Source organism: Narcine bancroftii, chromosome 5 (genome assembly GCF_036971445.1).
Source record: "Narcine bancroftii isolate sNarBan1 chromosome 5, sNarBan1.hap1, whole genome shotgun sequence".
Taxonomy (NCBI): Eukaryota; Metazoa; Chordata; class Chondrichthyes; order Torpediniformes; family Narcinidae; genus Narcine; species Narcine bancroftii.
The window spans coordinates 17,810,650-17,835,256 of record NC_091473.1 but is presented as its reverse complement, the minus strand read 5'-3'; the positions used below and the strand labels follow the sequence as shown (position 1 = coordinate 17,835,256).

Here is a 24,607-nt window from a genome sequence, read left to right as displayed (position 1 = left end):
TAGTGAAATGATTGAGAACAATGAAGTGGGTCGTGGCGCAGATTACGTGCTCTTATTTTTTTTAATTTTAGGTTCCTTTGAGTTTTTCTCAAGTTTCCTTAAGGATCTGCGATTTTACCGATAATTGAGATTCTTTATATTTGTTAAATTTATATCATCTTTTCTTTGTTGTATTAGGGTATGGGAGGGAGGGGAGAGTGGTGGGGGGAAAATAAGCTCTGTATGTTTTATACTATTGTTGAAAGAGATTGGGTTGTTTGTTTGGATTTGTGTGAGCCTTTGAAAATCAAAATAAAATATTCAAAAAAAATCCAGTATCTGCAGTTCTCGTGTTTCTCCCGTGCACCTTAAATCATTGTCCATGCACATCAGTCATAGTGTAATAATGTGTCAGCGAGTGACTACATTAAAAGTCACATTTCATGACTTCTTGAATTAAATTTATATATATCCAGAGTCATTCTTTCAATAGGTTCCTTGAGCAAAAAATGCCAAATGTAATTCTTTCTTGGCCTGAACACATCAGTTTAACAAGAGCACAAGTGTTGCAAGCCCAAGAAACTCCCCATATGACAATTCCTTGGATACAAACTCTAACTTTAGGTCTCCACGGGAGGTGTGCACAGCCCCTGCAGACAGAAAAAAAAAAATCAGCGGATTGAAGAGGTGACGGGCAAATTGGACGCCAGCAGAAGCCAAAATGTGAGGTGATGAAATATATACTTTAGCCTCTGATTGTAGGAGATCAACTGATACTTAGAATTAATTTTCCTGTTTCTGCTGAGTGGAAAATTGAAACCATCTCTCCAGTGATTTACATATCCATTAGTGAAGATCAGACAGAAAAATTAAAAAGCAAGTCAGGCCACTGCTGAACACTAGCAAACTCTGAGCACAATTATCAGTCATAGATAACCTGTATTTCAAAGCAACTGTGAACCCAAACACTGACGTTAGCATCTGATCGCAGCAATATCACAGGGATTACTTGACTGAACCAGGTGCAGAAGGGAGAGAGGGCACAGCGGCAAGGAAGGGGAGGAAGGATGGCTAGGTGAATAAAGAGGGAAGGGGCTGGAGAGCTGAGGGAAAGAAGACAGGGAAAATGGAGGGGAGGGGTAAAAGAGAGGTTAGCAGAAACTGGAAAAGTTGATGTTGGAAAAATCAGGTGTTGTTCCTCCAATTTATGGGTGGTCTTGGTGGGATAATAAATGTGGCCATGGACAGAACTTGTCCTTACTCTAAACAATTTCTCCTTTAACATCTCATTTCCTCCAAATCAAAGGAGTAGCCATGGGTATCCGCATGGGCCCCAGCTACGCCTGCTTGTTTGTGAGCTTTGGGGAGCAATCCATGGGCAAGCCTACACAAGCAAAACCCCTTAATTCTTCCTCCAGTATATTGACTACATTGAGGCTGCCTCGTGCATCTCTGATGAGCTTGTCAAATTCATTCACTTCACTGCCAATTCACCTAGTCCATCTCCAACAACACTCCCGCCTTTCTGGATCTCTCTATCTCGGGAGAAAATATTTCCACCTATATTACAAACCCATTAACTCCCACAACTATCTCAACTAGACTTCCTCATACCCTGTCCCCTGCAAGGATTCTATTCCGTTCTCCCAATTTCTCTGTCTCCACTGCATCTATTACCAAGATGAGGTCTTCCAGTCCAGATCTTCTGAAATATCTGCCTTCTTCCACAAATGTGGCATCCTCTCCACCACCATCAACTCAGCCCTCACCTGCATCTGCCTTGGCCCCCTCTGCCCCGACGCAACAAACATAGAATCCCCCTTAACCTTACCTACCCATCCCACGAGTCTCTACATTCAACACATTATCCTCCAGAATTTCCGGCACTTACAACAGGATCCCACTGCCATACACATCTTCCCCTCTCCTCCTCTCTCCGCCTTCTGTAGGGACTGCTCCCTCCGTGACTCCCTCGTGCTCTCATCCCTCCCCCTCCTGGTACAATACAATTTACGGGATTTGCAAAACACGGGGCAGCAACACCCACTTCTCATGAGAAAAATTAATTGAAATATTTTGCTAAACTTCCACATAAAGCACTTCATCACCTTCACTTTGACGTTCAAGCCATTCTGCATCACGTAGTGAAAGGAACTTGCAGACACGTACCAAAACCAATTGCCTTAGCCAAGGATTAAATGGCCTAACAGCATAGTGCTAATTTTTTATAAGGAACATAGTTTTATGGAGGTACCTTGGAAAAGGAAAGTGTTCAACACACACACACACATGCACACTGAAATGAAGCACAAACATGGTTGCCTCATACAACTTTTTGCACCAAGTAAAATGCGGCATGCCAATGTTTCCATGTTGCTGAGATAGAGGAGAAAATCAGTGAGGACCCCTTCTACCCCAGCATCTTTTTAGCTACTCTCATCGGGAAAGAGATACTGAAGTATCAGAGCCAGAACCACTAGGATGAGAAACAGCTTCTTACCACGACAGTGAGACAACTGAACGACAAAATTAACTGCTCACACTAACCCTCCGAGACCACTATTTATGAAACTATTTGGTCTCCTATGTCTTGTTTATCGGTTTGGGTGTAACCGTCTAGTTATGTGTCTGTGTGTTTTGCACCAGAGAACGCAGTTTTGTCGGGTTGTACTTGTGTACAGTTGTTAATTAAACTAAAGGAAGGACTCCTGCTCCTTGTAGTTATTGGCTATATTAGTCTTCATAACAACAAGTTGCTGAACAACTCTGCTGGAAGAATTATTAAATGGCATGCCACCAAGAGCTCAGAAGGGCTCTTGCAGACATGCTCTGTCCGTGTTTGGTCTCACCAATGTAGAAGAAGGTCCTCCAGCAGAGTGTGTTTATCTTCAGATTCCAGCATCTGCAGTCTCCTGTGTGGCAACTTTGTTTCCTTTTTTGCACACTTGTGCTGATTCTCCCTCAAGTTAACTTGAACAACTTGGCTTAGCTTTACCATGATCCTTTTGGGCTGCCTGGCACACTCCTAATGCCAACTCTGCTGAGTGATTGATCTCTAGATTACCAGGACCTCGTTGGAGCAGTCGATCAGGAGGCCTCAGTAGATTAGGTCAGCACTATCAGGATCCATTCACCCAAACAAGGACCTGACAAAAACTAGTTGACTGAACTCTCTGGGGCATTTAATGGATTATTAGGAATGTCAGCCTAACAGCACGAGGCAAGGCAGAAGATCAAAGGATATTACCCAGGCCAGGCAACAATTCCCTCCTTCCTGAACACGGCATCAAGGATACCAATAAGCTTGCTGATATATCTTTACAAAAGGAAATGCAGTCCTTGGAAAAAAAACCTTGCAAAACAACCTACTTTATTGCATCATAATTTTGGGTTGTAACTCAACTGGGAGCAATAAACTTATTTATTGAGGCAACCATGACAAAGGCACACCAACACCTGCAGTGTTTGAAGAGATCTGGCATGTCATCAGTTACGTCGGAAAACTGGAAAGTATGCTAGCTGGTTGCATTATAGCTTAGTTTGGTAATTCAAGTGGCCCGAAACGTCGAAAACTGCAGAAGGTAGCAAATATAGCCAGGTTCATCACAACTCTGACCTCCCATCATGGCAGACATCTATGCAAGGTGATGTCTCAAGAACAGTTTCTTTCCAATATCTGCCAGACTTGAACTTCCCCTTGGTTCACTTATCATCGACAACTCTGACAGCACAAAGGGGCTGTCTGCTCAATTACAAGTTCCTTTTTTTGTAAAATAATTGGATTATGGTGAACGTTATTTACCTACCTTGTGCATTGATCATCTCTTAGGATTTAATTAAATTTGTTTATTGCAACTTTTCTTCAAAAGCACCTGTTTGGCCGCAGCAAGTAATATTGATACATACGTAATATTGATACATATGTACATAGTTCATTGCAGACATATAATAAGCATGAAATTGATAAACTTTCTTAAAACTTCCTTATGAGAATTTTTTTCCACTTTAGGAGCAATACATTTTGCAAGCAATTCCCAGATGGCATTCTGATTGATAGATGAGAACAATAATGTCAAGAAATAAAGATCTTAAAGTTCATTATTGAAAAGTGTTCTTCAGAACTACCTACGTAACAAGAAATGTGGCACCTAATTTGTACATAGGAGGTTTCGACAAGTTGCATTGTGATAAGGAACAGACACCTGCTTTCAATCATGGTGAGTGAAGGAAAAACATTGGCTTGGACGATGAATCATTGTCCTGTTCTGTTCCAAAGGCCATGGGATTTGGTGTCCACCAGAGAAACAATGTCTCATCAAAATACTTTGGATTGATCTGTTTTCCTTGGGACTGCAGAGTAACATTAGAATCTTAGTTTCAGTCACACAGCATGGAAACTAGCCCTTTGGCCCTTCAAGCCTGTGCTGACCATCAAGCACATATTTACATAAATCCCATTATATTTTACTCACATTCCGGTCAACTCAACCTGGATTCTGCCACTCATCTACACACTGGCGACAGTTCATATTGGCCAATAAATCTACCAGCCCACACATCTTTCCAATGCTGGGGAAAAACGGAGACCCCTGGGGCATTCCCAAGTGGTCACTGGGACAACATACAAGCTCCACACAGACAGCGCTGCAGGTCAGAATAGAGAAACAATCATTTAATGAGCTGAGACAGTGTCACCCGCGATAAGCATACATTTCTCTACTCCAGTCTTTGTGGCAGAAATCTCTTCAACTCTACCTCATTAAAACAAAATGCCTTCAGCCATCATCTCCAAGGTCACTCACCAGAGATGGAGCATTAATCAGCTGTATCATTTCTGGAGTCTGCATTCTACTTACATGTAGTTTATTCAGCAACACTGTGTCCGTAGTGGTGTTTCCCCCGGGTTTAGCTGCTTTCCAGAACTGTTTTTGAGCAGAGTATCGGTTCATAGGACATAACTTAAAGAGGCAGTCTGTAGGAACATCGAGGGGAAGAGGGAAGAGAGTAAGAAAGAGATTAGACCATCAGAAGCATACAAATTTTAAAAAGACCAAAATTTGAAACAAATGCCCCCACCTTTCCCAAGAAGAAAACGAGGAATTTCAATTTTTTTTCCCCCAGCACCCTTGCCTTCATTAGGCAGGGTATGGAGCACAAAAGTTGGGAAACTTGGGACCTCATGATGCAGCTGCACAAGGCATTGATGAAAGCACCTTTGAAATAGTCTGTGCAGTTCTCATCACCCACCTCGAGGAAGGACATCAATACATTGGAAGGGGTCAAAGGCAATTCACCAGGATGTTGCCAGGTCTGCAAGACTTCAGTTATTAGGAGAGATTGGATAGGCTGGGTCTTTATTCCCTTGAGTGAGGAGGTTAAAGTTTTATGAAATCATGAGGGGCATGGAAAAGGTGAGCGCTCAGTCTTTTTCCCCCAGAGCAGACTATTCCAGAATTACAGGGCATGGTGAGAGGTGAGAAGTTTAAGAGGGGCGTGTGAAGCAACCTTTTCACTTAGAGGGTGGTCTGTACTTGGAACAAGCTGCCAGAGGAAACTGCAGAAATGGATACAATTATGATGTTCAAGAGTAATTTAGACAGATTTATGGATAGGAAAGAATGGAAATGGGACGAGTCCAAGATACCAACTTGGTTGGCATAGACAAGTTGGGCCAAAGGCCCTGCTGTACGATTTTCTGACTGATTAAAATTTGTCATTGTGGGCTAAACTTGCACCTCTGTGCCAGTGGTGCAGGGTTTTATTTTAATTCATCCCCTGCCTTGACTTTTTAAACCTGCGCCAAATCAGGTGTCTTCACTCTCTACCTGGTCAGAATTGAGAACTGTATATTTGTGAAAAACTGGGAACTTGCAGTGAACTTGACTAATATCACACTGCACATCGAAGTCAGATCCCAAGTGCAAGCATTCCAAAGTGTTACTCTGAGTCCTATAAAACTGATGAAAGGACAGACCTTAATGGGAATTTCTTATTAAAAGAATTTGTGGAATGTTGCTTCAACCTTTACAAAACTTCATCTACATGTTCATCTTGGAAAGGTTCATCCAAAAAGAAGAACATTTGATTTTGGACACTGTTCAAAGTATGACTTATCCTTTAATCCATTCTCTCACACCACTACAGGATTTAATCGGACCAAGGCCTAGTTCCAGGTTTCAAGTTACCCAAATACAATTCAAATTTGGCAATCTACATCAATATTTTCAAGACTCTGGCTTGCATTTTTCCACCATCTTTTCCCCTAATAAGCAACCCTTCTTCACCTTTCATTATTGATTTTATTCTATCCTAAAGGAATGTAGAATTTGGGGAGAGGTGCAGAAAAGAAACAAAAAATGCACACGTTGACCGAACAAGTCAAAAGAGCAATAATGATCCACGAGGAAGTAATTGATGCTTTTCAAACGACCAGATATCACCATCCTCTTTAATCATCTAACTCTTTCCTGGATCTATTAACACAGCATTTTTACCTAATAGTCTTCTGGCACACATTGATCTTGGATAGTAAATATCTCAAGTCCAAGTGGTCAGCATCATTAATTGTCTAGCACAACAAACATCTCAAATCCATCATCCTTGCAGGAGGCACTTGGACATTTTGCCCTTCCAACACCTTAAGTAATGAGACACATTGGTGAAGTCCAAAAAAAATTTTCAAAAAGGCTTCCATAAAGATGGGATGTTGCTACCACATTTGAGAGATAACCATCAGAGAATTTGAATGCCAACAAAAATATTCTGGCATGTCAATATTATGTTCATTGTAGGCATCTCATTTCTACCTCAAACCTGACAACGGGATTTACAAAGTTGCTCTTTCTTCTTTGGCTTGGCTTCGCGGACGAAGATTTATAAAGGGGGTAAAAAGTCCACGTCAGCTGCAGGCTCGTTTGTGGCTGACAAGTCCGATGCGGGACAGGCAGACACGATTGCAGCGGTTGCAGGGGAAAATTGGTTGGTTGGGGTTGGGTGTTGGGTTTTTCCTCCTTTGCCTTTTGTCAGTGAGGTGGGCTCTGCGGTCTTCTTCAAAGGAGGTTGCTGCCCGCCAAACTGTGAGGCGCCAAGATGCATGGTTTGAGGCGTTATCAGCCCACTGACGGTGGTCAATGTGGCAGGCACCAAGAGATTTCTTTAGGCAGTCCTTGTACCTTTTCTTTGGTGCACCTCTGTCACGGTGGCCAGTGGAGAGCTCGCCATATAACACGATCTTGGGAAGGTGATGGTCCTCCATTCTGGAGACGTGACCCATCCAGCGCAGCTGGATCTTCAGCAGCATGGACTCGATGCTGTCGACCTCTGCCATCTCGAGTACTTCGACGTTAGGGATGTAAGCGCTCCAATGGATGTTGAGGATGGAGCGGAGACAACGCTGGTGGAAGCGTTCTAGGAGCCGTAGGTGGTGCCGGTAGAGGACCCATGATTCGGAGCCGAACAGGAGTGTGGGTATGACAATGGCTCTGTATACGCTTATCTTTGTGAGGTTTTTCAGTTGGTTGTTTTTCCAGACTCTTTTGTGTAGTCTTCCAAAGGCGCTATTTGCCTTAGCGAGTCTGTTGTCTATCTCATTGTCGATCCTTGCATCTGATGAAATGGTGCAGCCGAGATAGGTAAACTGGTTGACCGTTTTGAGTTTTGTGTGCCCGATGGAGATGTGGGGGGGCTGGTAGTCATGGTGGGGAGCTGGCTGATGGAGGACCTCAGTTTTCTTCAGGCTGACTTCCAGGCCAAACATTTTGGCAGTTTCCGCAAAGCAGGACGTCAAGCGCTGAAGAGCTGGCTCTGAATGGGCAACTAAAGCGGCATCGTCTGCAAAGAGTAGTTCACGGACAAGTTGCTCTTGTGTCTTGGTGTGAGCTTGCAGGCGCCTCAGATTGAAGAAACTGCCATCCGTGCGGTACCGGATGTAAACAGCGTCTTCATTGTTGGGATCTTTCATGGCTTGGTTCAGCATCATGCTGAAGAAGATTGAAAAGAGGGTTGGTGCGAGAACACAGCCTTGCTTCACGCCATTGTTAATGGAGAAGGGTTCAGAGAGCTCATTGCTGTATCTGACCCGACCTTGTTGGTTTTCGTGCAGTTGGATAATCATGTTGAGGAACTTTGGGGGACATCCGATGCGCTCTAGTATTTGCCAAAGCCCTTTCCTGCTCACGGTGTCGAAGGCTTTGGTGAGGTCAACAAAGGTGATGTAGAGTCCTTTGTTTTGTTCTCTGCACTTTTCTTGGAGCTGTCTGAGGGCAAAGACCATGTCAGTAGTTCCTCTGTTTGCGCGAAAGCCGCACTGTGATTCTGGGAGAATATTCTCGGCGACACTAGGTATTATTCTATTTAGTAGAATCCTAGCGAAGATTTTGCCTGCAATGGAGAGCAACGTGATTCCCCTGTAGTTTGAGCAGTCTGATTTCTCGCCTTTGTTTTTGTACAGGGTGATGATGGTGGCATCACGAAGATCCTGAGGCAGTTTACCTTGGTCCCAACAAAGCTTGAAAAACTCATGCAGTTTGGCATGCAGAGTTTTGCCGCCAGCCTTCCAGACTTCTGGGGGGATTCCATCCATACCTGCTGCTTTGCCACTTTCCAGTTGTTCGATTGCCTTATATGTCTCATCCAGGGTGGGAACCTCATCCAGCTCTAGCCTTAGGGGCTGTTGAGGGAGCTGGAGCAGGGCGGAATCTTGGATTCCCTACTCCCTACTCCTTTAAATAGCAACATAGTTGCTACAGTGTTGGTAAAAGTAATATTAATTAATAATAATAGAGCATTAATAGAATCAATGGCTCAATCTCCTTGCTCATTGGCAGTCCCACCCAAAATCCCACTGTGCCTGGGAGTCATTGAAATAAAGGATAGAAGACTGAAGAATGGGACAGGATTTGGAGAACAGGACATAACATGGCCCTTGAGATGGTAGCAACTGTATTTTGATGGTAGACAGAGGTTTTTGATGCAGACTAATATGACTATTACTTCAAGTCATTATTTCTTCAAGGACAGAAATGTAGCTAAAATATTTGTGTGTCAGCCAACCAACATTTTTTTAATCTACATTGGAGCAGAAATCCTCCAAATACTCTGGTATACCCAGGTCCTCTGTCACACGCTTCCAAACCCCAATCCCTAGCCACATTATCCTATTTATTATCTCCCACCACTCATCCATTTGCCCATCTTCCCATCCTGATTTTGTCCCATTTGTCGCCTGCCTTTCTCATACGATTCCATAATCTGAAGGCCTTGGTTGTCTCTACTCATCATCTCCTTGCCTCTGTTGTTATCTCCACCTTTCCTTCCCCCACCCATTTTTATCTGCCAATCAAGCCCTCCTCGTCTGAATCTACCCACCACTTGCCAGCTCTCCATACTGGCCATCTTCCCTGTACTTTGCATGTTCCAATCCAAGGTCTTGACCCAAAACATTAATTGCTCCATTTCATTCCATAGATGCTGCCTGACCCATTGAATTTCAATAGCAGCTGATTTTTTTTTGCTCCAGTTTTCACCATCTGCAGTCTCTTGTGCCAGGCCGACTAGACATAGTTTAAGATTTGGAGAAATTATCATAAAACATGAAGTGCCAAGTGTGTGCCAACAAAGTATACCACATCAATCCCATTTCATTCCTCCCACACCCCAATTAACTCCCTCCCAGTTTCTACCACTCGCCTAAACACTAGGGATTATGTTGTGGTCAATTAATTTGCTTTGGGACATGATAGGCAACAACAGCACTCAGAGGAAACCGACATGACATATAGATAGCACCAGAGATCAGTATTGAAGTTAAACATGAAAAGCTGCAGTATTGAAGTTAAACATGAAAAGGGCAAATGCAATACACAAAAGTGCTAGAGAAACTCAGCAAATCACACAGCATCTGTAGGAAGGGTAAATTTAGTCAGGGTTTCTTACTTTGCCCGAAATGTTGGTTACCCTTTACTTCCTTTAGTTGCTACATGACTTGCCAACTTTCAAGATTGAAAGTTTCCTGGCACTGAGAGGCAATGGCTCTACCAGCTGTGTCATGGATAACACTGTCCAAAAATCCTGACAAATCCCCAATCACTCTTCCCCAAAATGATCGAAATGATTCATATTTTAAAACAAGTGTGGAAGGAACAAGTGCTGACATTCCGAAGTCACTGAGGATGAGGACTTAACAGCATGCAAAAATTCCCCACTGTTGTTGCTAGACAACAGTGGTCATATACCAAAATTCCTTGGATTCTGGGCAGGTCCCGGCAGACAGGAAGACAGCAAATGTCACGCCACTTTTTAAGAAGGGATGTAGGCAGAAGACTGGAAATTATCGGCAAATTAACTTAATGTCTGTAGTTGGAAAAATGCTTGAAGCTGTCATTAAAGATGAAATAGTGAAACTTTTGGAACGTAAGGGTTCAATCAGGCAGACGCAGCATGGTTTTAGAAAGGGAAGATCTTGTTTGACAAACTTGTGAGGATTCTTTGAGGATATAATGGGTGCAGTGGATAGAGGAGAACAGGTTGATGTTGTATATTTGGATTTCCAGAAAGCGTTTGATAAGGTGCCGCACAAGAGACTTCTCAGTAAGTTACAGGAAAGTGGAGTCCGGGGAAGTATATTGGCCTGGATTGAAAATTGGTTGTCTGACAGGAGGCAGAGAGTCGGGATAAATGGGAGTTTTTCAGGTTGGCAGAGAGTGGTAAGTGGGGTGCCGCAGGGGTCAATGTTAGGCCCACAACTGTTCATCATTTACATTGATGACTTGGAGGAGGGGACAAAATGTGGTGTAGCCAAGTTTGCAGATGACACCAAATTGAGTGGAAGAGCAAATTGTAATGAGGATATGGAGAGTCTGCAGAGGGATATAGTTAAGCTGGATGAGTGGGCAAAGGTCTGGCAGATGGAGTACAATGTTAGTAAGTGTGAGGTTATCCACTTTGGCAAGAAAAATAAAAGAGCTGAATATTATTTAAAGGGTGAAAAACTACAGTATGCTGTTGTGCAGAGGGACTTGGGAGTGCTTGTGCATGAATCGCAAAAAGTTAGGTTGCAGGTGCAGCAGGTTATTAAGAAGGCAAATGGAATGTTGGCCTTCATCGCTAGAAGAATTGAATTCAGGAGTAGGGAGGTAATGTTGCAACTGTATAAGGTACTGGTGAGACCGCACCTGGAGTACTGTGTCCAGTTCTGGTCTCCATATTTGAGGAAGGATATACTGGCTTTGGAGACGGTCCAGAGGAGGTTTACTAGGTTGATCCCTGGGATGAAGGGGTTGACTTATGACGAAAGATTAAATCGTCTAGGATTGTATTCACTTGAGTTCAGAAGAATGAGAGGAGATCTTATAGAAACATATAGGATTATGAAGGGTATGGATAGGATAGATGTAGGAAGGTTTTTTGAGCTGGCCGGGGAAACTAAAATGAGAGGACACAGTCTCAAGATTCGAGGGAGTAGATTTAGGACAGAGATGAGGAAAAATAGTTTTTCCCAGAGAGTAGTGTATGTTTGGAATTCTCTAATCAGGGAAGTGGTTGAGGCTGCCTCATTAAACATATTTAAAATTCGGTTAGATAAATTTTTATATGATAGAGGAATGAGGGGATATGGGGAGAAGGCAGGTAGGTGGAGTTAGGTCATAAATTAGATCAGTCATGATCGTATTGAATGGTGGAGCAGACTCGATGGGCCATTTTTGGCCTTCTCCTGTTCCTACTTCCTATGTAGACCAACAAAATCATGGGGATTCCAAACTTTGCTTCTGCATCCCCTTGAGAACTGTACGAGATCGATAAGCTTCAAATGTCATCGAAGTACTGTGGATGTGTGCTCCACATTGACACATCACACAAATCTCCACCTGAAAGCATCAAGCTTCACCCAGTCTGCAAGGCTGACAAGTGAAGCCTATGCTTTGATGACCCAATGTCCTTTCAGAGGGTAGATGTCAGATAAATAATAAGCAATCTTTTTAAAAAATACAAAAGTACACACCAGATTCTTCAACATCTACTCGAAATGGTGTTTGTGGCCGAAAAGAATCAAAGCCAGACCTTATCAATTTTAACTTAGTTTGTAACACGACAACAGGAAGTTGCATCCTTAAATCTATCAAATGTAGATTTTCACATCACTGGAGAGAAGATAGCAATGTTTTTGGGTAAATGAAAATCTTGGATTTCATCCATGTCTTACTTGGCAAGAAAACACAATTTAACTGCAGGAATTTTAATACCCAACAGAATGATTGAAATCTGAAGCCAATCCCTTCTGCAGTCTCCTACATATACACCAACTGAAAAAGCCTGAAGCCAATCTTCTCTGCAGTCTCTCATACATACATCAACTTGTAAAGAGGAATTAAACCGTCAAAAAAAAATCAATACAACCCCAAAAGACGTCTGTGTCCAAACCAAGTGCTATACAATCAATGAAGATGCATTTTTATTTTAATATGTTTTAATCCATTTGAAAAATTCTAATGCCAATGTACGCTGGTCAGTATGATGAATGAGACTGCAGTGGTACTGTAGTATTTCAAGGATCACATTGGTTAGCCCTAGATGGGTTCAAGAATTATTCCCAGATTTAAGCACACAACTCGATGACAACACTTCACCATAATACTGAGGAGATGCACCAAGTCACCATCTTGAAAGGGCCTGTTATTTCCATCCAACCCACCACACAGAAGTGGAACATTTCCCTGATACACGAAAGCCTGCAGTTTCTTTCCTGCTTGAAAATTCCCTGTTGTTTTTGGAAGAAGAGTTTTCTTTGTTTCTCAACTAATACTCAGTCCATAAACAGAAACAAAAATGTTACACTTTCACTCAGTGTGGAAACAGGCCCTTTGGTTCAACTCGTCCATGCTGACCAAGTCTGGCATCTCACTCCATATACCCACCACCCTCTGTGTCAAAAGTTGCCTCTCAGATCCCTTTAAAATCTTTCTCCCCTCACCATAAATCTGCATCCTCTAATTTTTAAAGAATCTCCCACCTTGGGGAAAGAGCCAGGATGCTTTTGTGATCCTATTATGCAAATGTTGACTGGGAGCTTCTCCACCTTACAACAATGACAACATTTAAAAGGCAGCTACAAGGTGCTTTGCATCACGGAATCACATGGAACTTGACATTTTAAAAAGAAAAATAATCCCTCTCCCCCAATGATCTTCACTTGGAACACTTTATATAAAAAGTGCATTAGCTGTAAATCAAGCAAGAATCCATCTAGCTTCCCAGCAAAATTACCATCAATTCTGATTAAGTAACGATTTAAAATTGATGACAAGTACAAGCAATAAAAAAGAAGCAGCAGAAGGCCATTCAGCCCCTTCAACCCGCTGTACCATTCAGTTAGATCATGGCTGATCTTTCCATTTGGAGACTCTTCTTGTATTAACTCCATATCCCTTCACTTTCTTTTTGATACCAGTCTTGAATATACTTAATTAAACAGCCATCTTGAGAAAATCCCAAAACTTCAACCTCTGAGTGAAGACATTTCTCCTCATCTGTCCCCATTAGCTGATTTTTGACTTTGTTACTTTGTCAACTCATTCAACACATCCTTACTGAGGAAAGATGAAGGAAGAATTATTCCTGCTTCTGTTCCATCAATCCCCTTGAAATTTTTCACGAGATCACTACTCATTCTTCTGAAGTCAAGAACTAGGCTCAATCTGTTGATCCCTTTTGACAAATCCTGCTATGAATTAATCAAGTGAACTTTTGCTACACTTTTACAGTGTGCACACTTCATGGGGAGACCAGATATGCATCTAAATATTCCGAAAGTCGTCTTACCAGTATCCCAAATAATTAATACAATCATGTCTCCATTTTTGTATTCAAATTGTTTCTTGCCAATGTACCATTTACCTTCCTGATTGCTTGCTGTACTTTCCTGTTAACTTTCAGAGATTTGTGAGCAAGTTCTTCTGGACACCATCACATTCCAATTTCTCACCATTGCAACACTATTTTTTTTCCACCAAAATAGATCACATCTTTCCACGTTGAACTCCATCTGCCACACATTTGTCCATTTAGTTAACCTGTCCATACCCCAAACAACTCTGCATCCTCAAGACAACCTACACTGCCTGCCTCCAAGTTACAAATCAACACCAAACTAGATTTACTGCTTGATCTTCCCATTCAAATTATTGCTATTTTGTGTCAACAACTGAAGCCACAGCAGTGATCCTACTGGTTACAGCCCCCCCACCCCCCCATCCCCCCATCCAAGACACAACTCAATTATTCAGACTTTGATTTTTGTATTTAACCCACTCTCATTTCCTTCAGTATCTCACAGATCACCTTAAAAGCTTTCTTGGTCAAAATACACCACAGTTTTACTGATTCTGATAGTTAAAATCAAACTTCAGACAATATTGTCACATTGATCCACTCTTCTATTTAAATTTGAGTGCCCAGCTGTACATAATGATGGATTCCAGAATTCTCTTGGTAGTTCTGCCAGGTCATTCTCTACTCTTCTTGCCTAAAAATATTTGCTACCTCCCCATCGGTTAGAAACATTTCAGAATTTTTGGGATTTTACTGACAGACTCACAATTTCCATAGCTACATCTGTAATGTAGAGGGTCATGTGACCTTTTTGATGGACACCAAGGTGGAAATCACCTCACCCGCCAATCAAGGAAAATCCATCTACAGGTGAGGCTCTCTTGGACACATTACCTCATTTGGTCCTTCCAGCTGGCTGCAGTATGTATCATGCCCATGACATGGAGCAGACATGGAGTATCATGCCCATGACATGGAGCAGCTCACTCTCTTTTCCCCTGTGAACGAACCCTAGTTCCACTCCAGGTTGCGAGCCATGGGCGATGCTGGAGAGTCAATTGTAAGATGTGTGCCAGTACAAAGTGGAGGGCTATTGTGGTATATACCCAAGAAGAATTGTTGTGCCTTACTCATTATCAGTGTAATTATATTCTGTGGTTAAAGGCATTGTGCCTGCTTGTGAGCGAGGGGTGGCGGGACTATTTGTTTCGTCCTTGCGTTTATCTGTGAAAACCGCAATTAGAAGCGATCCAGTGGGAGTAGCAAGTATCAATTGTTCAGCAGCGTCCAATACACAAGAATTGTGTGCACTCTGTGAGTGTGCGTCTGTGTGATACCTGTTGCCACTCGCTCCCCCCCACCCTGTGTGTAAATACAGTATCCTTGTTTGTGATTAAAATGTGTTCAGACTCGTCACTTTTTGAACCCTCCGAACATGTTCTCCATATAACATCCCACAAAACCAGACAATGGGTTTTTATACCTCATTCCCAATCATTTCTCCAACATTAAATGGAATAGCAACACTAATTTCTTGGCACTTCTCAGTCAGCAACCACCCAGTTCCCCCCCCCACCCACCCATAAATCCCAGTCTTATTTCTAGATTTTCTTTCTACTTTCTTGAAAAAAAATCATCTGCCATTCTGTTCATTGTCCAATTCAATGACTCCTGCCATTGTGCAAGCCACTCATATCATTATTTGCTTATCAAGTTCTCTGAAGTTTTAAATCATCTGTAGAAGCTTCTTGTGCTGCCTACATTTCTTGTTTGGCTTTTCACATATCCTACATTTCCCTTTTCTTATCTCTGGCTTTGTCCTTCTTTGTCAAATTTCAAATATTCCCAATTTGATTTACTGCATTTTTTTTGAGGATCATAAACTTAATCCGTTGACACAAAAACCTCCATAACCTTAAAACTCAATACTCATCATCAGTCAAGAGTTGAAAAGGCTCATCTCCATTACCCGCTTCATTCAGTAAAAAAACCCTGCAGCCAAAATAGTGGGAAAATCACTCCAGCTGCTATGACTAAAAATCTGTCTGCGGATTTAACTGCAGAAGCTTTACCAAATAAGGTTAAGTGAATGCAAATTCCAAAGACAGAAATTAGCCCAACTCCCTGCACAAGTCCGTCAGAATGCCAATCAAAACAAAAATATCTGACCTCCAAAATGAAGATAGGATGTGATGTGCAGCAGACTTGCTAAGATAAGCAAGATAGCATGGCTGAAAAATCCAAAACTCAAGCACAAACAACTTGAAATTTCTGTCACATCAACGTAAAAAAACTGTTTAACCACTTCTGAACATCAGATTCATTGACTAATCTTTTTGAAAAGAATGCACAAACACTTCAGAAATGCAGTTATTTTACATTTTTCTCAATCTCAAACAGAATTGACAAATAGACTTGATCAATACTACAGAATCAAGGATTCATTACAGTTCCAGCAGTTTGAAAACTCCATTGCCTCTGAACTTGTTCTCCACATCACAACATCCCACAAAACCAGTCACTGGGTTTTTACACCTTGTTCCCATTGATTGATTTCTCCAACATTAAATGCAATAGCAACCCTAATTTCTTGGTGTTTCTCAGTTCGCACCTCCCCCCCACCCCACCCCTTGCCTTATTTCCAGATTTCCTGTGTCTACTTGCTTGACCACCAGCTTGGTCTCCAATGCATTTACATTTCCACCGGCTGTGCTGCTGAGAACCACAGTCGAGTTGTGTTGAATAAACAAAGAAACACCAAACTGCAGTCTCTGGAATATTGAGCCAATAATGAGAAGCCGGAGGAGCTCAGCAGGTCAAGTAGCATCCATGGGTAGATGTTAATCATCCAAAACACAAATTCACCATCTCTCTCCATGGATGCTGCCTGACCTGCTGAGTCTCTCCAGCTTCTTATTGATTGCTCAAAAAAGCAAAGCAATTTTGCTTCTCAATGCGTTTTCTGTTATTCATATACTTGAACTGCCCAACCAGAGGTTCCTTTTATTATTTTCAAGAGGCAGAAAACATGCCCAACCATTTCTCTCCATTGATGTTCCAAAGGCAAATAGAATCACCAACACATACGCAAGCTGGAGTTAGGCTGATGGAAACCCTGTCCAGGAAGATCCCTTAGCATTATTTGCATGCAACACCTCAGCAGGTAGAAAGTACAAAAGAAACATTTCAGTTTATGTGCAGAAGCAAGGAAAATAGGTGGATGATTGGACAGCAAATTTAAATTGACCATATTTCTGCAATGAGCCTCCCCAATCCAAAGCTCTTGGTCACTCAACACGTCCATCCTGATAGTACAATGCCTTCCCACATCAATGGCGAAGTGAACAGTTTTCCCAAATCAACCCATCAAACATCCCCACCCACCACTCTACTTATCCATATTTAATGCAGTGAATGTTCCATTAATTAGGTTTTTGAGGTGAACATATTTTTGAAGCCAATATGATCAGTTCTGAATCATGATTTATGCTCAACACTCACTGTGAAAGATATGGTCCCTTTGCACAAAGCCTTGTGCACAAATGAAGTGGGCATGTGGCAATGCTATAACTCAAAAGCCAATCTTCAAATCCCAGTCCAGCTGGTTGGAAAATAGAAGTGCTTATGGTAATTTAGGAGCAAAAAAGAGAGCATGGAATCTATCGATTTGCCACCAAAATCCAACGTTTAGAAAGGGATCCTGTAACCTCACTTCTCTAGAACCTTGAGATGTGGTGAGCCACAGGTTGAAATCAGAATAAGCAATAAACACTCTGTGTCAGAGTATATAGATATGTATTTGGGAGATAAATTGGGAAAGGTTTGCTAGAGTAGGTTACATACAAACACTTTAAAACAGATCTTATTTAAAATACTGGAGCTCTGCTTCTACTAGACATATCGGGGCCTCAGAGCTTTTGCAAGAGCTTTGAAGAGTGCTCAAGAGACTTCACTAATGTGTTGTTGTTTACAAAAGGCTATAGATGAGTTTGTTGGAGCCACTTCTGTCTGGAATTGTTGAAATAGGGTCATGTGGTTTTGCAAGCAGAGAGAGTAAAACAGGCTTTCTCTCAGAGAGAAAGAGAGATCACTTATACAGTGTTACAGCCAGCAAAGAGCAAATAGAATCACCAACACATACGCAAGCTGGAGTTAGACTGATGGAATCCCTGCCCAGGAAAATCTCAAGGAACTACATAACAACTTGCATTCTTTCATTGCAATTTTATATTGCTGGCTTAGAGATTAATCGTTTTTGTAACCTGAATTGAAAACTGCTTACCATATTTAAATGATTGGACCAGAGTTACTGGAGAGAGGTGAGAAGTCTTCCAGCCAGTACCAGAGACCCTTCATACCACTAACCAACCCTGGACCAGGTGTTTGTTCTTTTACTTTTAATTATCATAGGACTGGCATGTTCCCTGCGCACTCCTCAGACCTACAACTTCTTGTTTTAGGGTTTAGTTTCATGGTTTGCTGCTATGAAATGCAATTGGTATGGAGTGGGTTTAAAAAAGGTCAGCACAACATTGTGGGCTGAAGGGCCTGCATGTAATGTTTTATGAAATAACTTCCTTAGCTAGTTTAACCAACAGACTGGGGATTCATGTACCAGGTAAATAGCCGCTTCATTTAATGTAGTCTCACATCGATTGCCTTTGCAAACGTGTCCTAATCTGGGTTCCAAATTGCTCAATTTACTCAGTGATGAAGCTCTAATGAGATTAGTAACAGTCAAAAAATAAACCATAATTACAGACCTACGATAAGGCTATTTCAGGGTTATTCACAGCCTCCGAGATATTGAGACAGTCAGATGAGAGGTCAGTATGGTGAATTGGAATAGTCAAATTTAGGGTGACAATGACATCACAGGAACTCTCTCCATGGCGTGTGTGTGTGTGTACATGCACCATTATAGTCTGGCCAAGTCCATGCTGTTTGTGTGGTCTGATGTCCCAAGGCATTGGATAAACAAGGCTGCCAAGATGGGAAGCAGCAGCATTAATGCGGATGGTATAAAAAGGAAGCACAGAGTAGCCCCTGCCTCATGAGGGTTCAGTCCCTTGCCTCTGCCGGCATGAAATTTGCATGTTTAGCCTGTTATTGTGTAGGTTTGCTCTGGGTGCTCCAGCTTCCTCCTACATCCCAAGGATGTGCGGGTTGGTAGGTTATTCCATTTCTATAAATTGTCTCTGGTGGTGGGTATGGTTGGGTGGGGAGAGGGGCTGTCTTATGGTGGATGGAGAAGTCTGGATTGGTGAAAATCTTGAAAAAATAAAATGTATTAATATAGGACTAGATTAAGTGGGTGGTTGGATGGCCAGCACAAGCTGGGTGGCCCAGAAGGTTCATTTCCATGCTACACCTCTCCAAGATTCATGCAGATCTTTGATGCATACAACAAATAACAAAAAGTCCCAGCACAAGCTCCTGTGGTACAACATTGGTCATAGAAACTTGTGAAAACAACTAATTGCAATCATTCTGATTCCTATGACTGAGCCAGTTTTGAATCGATTATGCCCAAATGCCCTGGATCTCATGGCCTCTCATCTTTTGGGCCAGCCTCCGAATTTGAGTCTTGTCCACATAGGCTATTTCAATTGTATTACAGTCAACAACATAAGGTTTCCTGATCAGATCAGAGGCAGTGCTGGGCCTGTAATTTTTTTAAAAGGAACATAAATTGTGCTGGCTGATGCATGTGCAGTGTTTGGGGAGGGTGGGGAGCTCCAACACTGAAATCACTCCGACACAGAAATCACACCTTTCTCCTTAACGAGAACTTCTCCCTGTCCAGCAATAAGGAGGCGAGGGACACGACCTCTCCCTGCCTAACGGGACAGGGCCAGGGGACATGCCCTCTCCCTACCCAGCGGGATGGGGACAGGGCCGGGGACACGGCCTCTTCCTGCCCAGTGGGATGGGGACGCAAGACGTGACCTCTCCCTATTAAAACAAAACATGGCGGCAACAATGGCCATCTTAGTTACCCATAATCCCCTCTGCATTTCCCTGGCACTGACACAAGCAGAGCAGTTCAAGCTGCATGGGGGATTATAGGTAACCAAGAAGGCCATTGCTCCCACATTGAGCCATCGCGGGAGCTGCCAGCAATAGACTGCGTTAATGACCCCAATTAAATTTATGGTTAGTGATTTTAGCCAATTATCCCCCTTAATTGGGGTTATTAACACAGACCATCAGTGTGGTTTTTCATAGCTGCTTTACAAAGATGAAAAAGAAAATATTTCTCGTAATTCATAGTACATAAACGTGGGGGCCCTTGAAATTAGGCGCCTGAAACATTTGCTACTCTTGCTACTACATTCTTTGGCTTGGCTTCGCGGACGAAGATTTATGGAAGGGTAATGTCCACGTCAGCTGCAGGCTCGTTTGTGGCTGACAAGTCCGATGCGGGACAGGCAGACTCGTTGCAGCGGTTGCACGGGAAAATTGGTTGGTTGGGGTTGGGTTTTTCCTCCTTTGTCTTTTGTCAGTGAGGTGGGCTTCTTCAAAGGAGGTTGCTGCCCGCCGAACTGTGAGGCGCCAAGATGCACGGTTTGAGGCGGACGTTTGGACCCAGAGATCAGGCTCTCAATGGTTTGAACATAGACCTGTGAGACTGCGGAGGCTGCAGGAGCACTCAGTGTAGCTGAAGATATTCTCGTTTGCTTCACTTTCTTTTGTTAGGGGCACCAGCAATGTACTTTGTTTGCTTTACACCAAACAAAAGTTTATCGTGTACATCACATTTTTTATGTATTATTACGTGACAATGAACCTTAGGTAGAAGCCACCCATCTTTGTTTAGCGATGCATGAGGCTTGGTCTGGGTTGAATAAAGATGCTAGTTTATGTTGAGTCTGGTTCACTTCAAGACAGTGGTCATAATGGGAGTGACATTTCATGGCAAGTTTCCAAAGCGTGCTTTGTGCAAAAGACAATCGCAGCTCATCCAACATTGGATGGAAGCTCAGCAGTTGCATCAGCTGACCAGTTTGAATAAAAGTTCTGGACAAAGAAAGAAACTTGTCTGTTAATCAGCAGGTGACTTTAGATACATAAATATCATCATCAGTCTCTTGTTACTGTTGATAACGAAACTAGCCTTTGACACAATTTGCATGGTCAACCTGGGCTTCACTTCAATACCGGATACCACCATGCTCACCAATGCACCAATTCATGGGATTTTAATATTTCAGCTAAATGCTGAACTGTATCCTTCCCAGGACTCCTTCTTCTTCTTTGGCTTGGCTTCGTGGACGAAGATTTATGGAGGGGTACGTCCACATCTGCTGCAGGCTCGTTGGTGACTGACAAGTCCGATGCGGGACAGGCAGGCACGGTTGGGGTTGGGTATTGGGTTTTTCCTCCTTTGTCTTTTGTCAGTGAGGTGGGCTCTGCGGTCTTCTTCAAAGGAGGTTGCTGATCGCCGAACTGTGAGGCACCAAGATGCACGGAGGCGAGATCAGCCCACTGGCGATGGTCAATGGGGCAGGCACCAAGAGATTTACACTCAGTTTCCTAAAGTGCATATAAAAACACAAACTCCCATTCTTTTCAAACAATAAAGTATGCAGACGCTGGGTCGACAAAAATATTGGAGAAACTCAGCGCTGAGTTTCTCCAACAATTTTGTCCACCATATTATTGCTTGGGCACAAGAGTGTGATGTCTTTAGCAGATTCACCATCATGTGTGATCTAAATCTTCCAGGCCTAATTTCTTTCTTTGATTGCTTAATGATCTGCTAGACTAAGATACAGATGAGGTCTTCCAAATTCAAGCAGGCATAAACAGTTTTTTCAATAATGGAGGCAATTTTCCAAGAACATTATCATATGAAGCTTGGAGAAATCCACAACAATGGGGTCTCCAATCTCTTTTCGCATCGTGCCCTCCGGATATCCTCAAACTCTGAGCTCTCTCACATTATTGGTCTTCTAGTATTGGATGAAGTCCTCAAAACCTGCCAAATAGTTTACCATTGTGGTTTACAAAATTCATGCAATATTCATCTTTCTCACAGAATTCAGCTCGTAATTTGGGGTGGCATTGTTAGGGTAGCAGTTAGTAAAACGCTGTTATAGTTTGTACGTTCTCCCCGTGTCTGTGTGGGTTTCCGCCCACCCTTCAAAATGTACTACAGAGGTCGTAGATCAATTGGGCAGTACAGACTCATGGGCTAGAAAGGCCTGTTATTGTGGTGAATGCCTAAATTTAAGTTTCAATAAATTTAGCAGATATATTGACAGCAACACTCATTTAAAAGACTGAACATAGCTGAGATTCTAAAAAAAATGGATTGATCAATATTGATCGAACATCTCTTCAGCTGTTATTGGTACTTCTACAGAACTATATAGAAAAATACGTACTCCAGAAACATCCCTGCAGAACAGCACCACCCTTCAACCTCTTCAAAAAAGTAGTCGAGAATTGAAAGTAGAATTGAAATTAGGTCAAATTCGAGAACTTGAGCTATAAAAGCATGCTATTGATAAAAATTTTAGAATTGCAGCAAGTTTTAATGAGAATTCAGAAGTCCTTTGAACTCTTGACTGATGATTGACTAGGTTGTGTACTATTACAAGGTCTCAGCCTGCATTCTGTGGATTGTACGGTTCCAATTGCCACAAAGAACTCACATCCTCATTGACATGCATCCAAAAGCATTGGCTGCCAGATTTAGAACAAACCACAGCCAGTGGTTTTCACAATTAGAAGCAACCATGGAGACAAATACAACATAATACCCTGACTCTCATAAAAAGTCACATGTCTACAGTCGTCTTTTTCATTGGTTCACCAATACCAAAGAGCAGATCTTTTAATTGCAAAATTTATTGCCGAACACTTTAGTGCATCAATTAGTTCAGTACTTCACTCAGAATTTTTTTTTTTTTTAATGATGTTTGTTCCATAATGTTGCTTCCTTCAAGGCAGCAGCAAAATTAAATTTCTAATCCTACTGGATTTACATGGCATCATCAAAAACAGCAATGAGTCTCACTGCAGGAAAGAGGTGGAAAATCTCCTGAAAAGGTATGAGAATAACAACCTGAATCTTAACATAGACAAGATGAAGGAGATGATCATGGACTTCAGGAGGAGTAGGAATGACCACCCTCCACTACCCTTCCACAACACTGTAGTTGAGAAAGTGGAGAGCACCAAGTTCCTTGGAGTTCATTTAACTAGTGACCTATTGTGGATGCACTTGTCAGGAAAGTGCAACAGTGACTGCAACTCCTGAGAAGACTGAAGCAGGTAAGGTTATCGGCCACCATTATGTCAATCTACTAAAGGAGCTCTATTGAGAGCACCCTGACTGGCTTCATCACAGTGTGGAATGGTTGCTGCAGAGAAATTGATCAGACGTCAACCCACAGGACCTTAAGAGTGGCAGAGAGGATTACTGGAGTCTCTTCCCTCTCCCTCACCCCCAATCGACATGATCTACCAGCATTATTGCATGAAGAGGGCATGCAAAATCATTGAAGACTGCCTTCCACCATGTACACAGCATCTTTCAGCTGCTGCCCTCATGGAAGAGATATAGGAGTACCAGAGCCAGCACCATGAGGCTGAGGAGCAGCTTCTTCCCATGGGAAGTGAGAATGCTGAATGATCAAAGAAACTGCTCCCATTAAACACCCGAGACTCTCATTTGTACAAAGCAATATTTATTTTTACAGATATAATACTTGTCCTGCATATGTATTATTTGTCTGTATAGGTGTTATGTAAGGTTGTATGTCTACATGTTTTTGCACTGAGGACCAGAGAACGCTGGTTCATTAGGTTCTACTTATATAATCAGATGACAATAACTTTGACATGAAGCATTATTAACCTCAAGTTAACAGTTCTGCTTGCATTACTGCTTTTTTTTTTTAATTTTTATTTTTCACACTATAAACCACATTGATCAAGATACATTCATTTTACTTTTCAAATATGTAGTGTCGTTTTCTCTTCCCATCCCACCCTCTCTACCTCCCCTCCCATTCATTTAGAGGTCAGAATCTAAGATACATTAAACCCGTCAAGCAATGTTGTCACTCAATAAAAACAAACAAGAAATTCCACTGAGTCAGTTCTTTTCATTCTCTTCTCCTTCTGTCATTTTAGGTGGTAGATGTCCACGGTAGGTTTTCTCTATTATGTTTCATGTATGGCTCCCATATTTGTTCAAATATTGTAATATTATTTCTTAAATTATATGTTATTTTTTTCTAATGGAATACATTTATTCAATTCTATATACCATTGTTGTATTCTCAAGTTATCTTCTAATTTCCAGGTTGACATAATACATTTTTTTGCTACAGCTAGGTCTATCATAACAAATCCTTTTTGTGCACCACCCAAATCAAGTCCAAATTCTTTGTTTTTTATGTTACTTAGGAGGAAGATCTCTGGGTTTTTAGGTATATTGCTTTTTGTGATTTTATTTAATATCTGGTTTAGATCTTCCCAATATTTTTTCACTTTCTCACATGTCCAGATTGCATGAATTGTTGTTCCCATTTCCTTTTTACAGCAAAAATATCTGTCAGATACTGTTGGGTCCCATTTATTTAACTTTTGAGGTGTAATATATAGCCTGTGTATCCAGTTATATTGTATCATATGTAACCTCGTATTTATTGTATTTCTCATAGTTCCTGAGCATAACTTCTCCCATGTTTCCTTTTTTATCTTTATGTTTAGATCTTGTTCCCATTTTTGTTTAGTTTTACCATCTGTTTCCTCATTCTCCTTTTCTTGTAGTTTAATATATATGTTT

The 24,607-nt window shown here is 41.9% G+C and overlaps 1 protein-coding gene across 8 annotated transcripts in view; it reads right to left on the bottom strand.

Moving 5' to 3' along the window:
- itpr1b (inositol 1,4,5-trisphosphate receptor, type 1b) overlaps window positions 1-24,607 on the bottom strand; it is a 571,367-nt gene that overhangs the window by 420,018 nt on the left and 126,742 nt on the right. For all 8 annotated transcript variants that reach the window (XM_069936919.1, XM_069936913.1, XM_069936916.1 and 5 more), the window contains exon 4: window positions 4,836-4,951. In XM_069936919.1, the coding sequence (XP_069793020.1) occupies window positions 4,836-4,951 (116 nt within the window). The remainder of the gene's footprint in view (window positions 1-4,835; window positions 4,952-24,607) is intronic.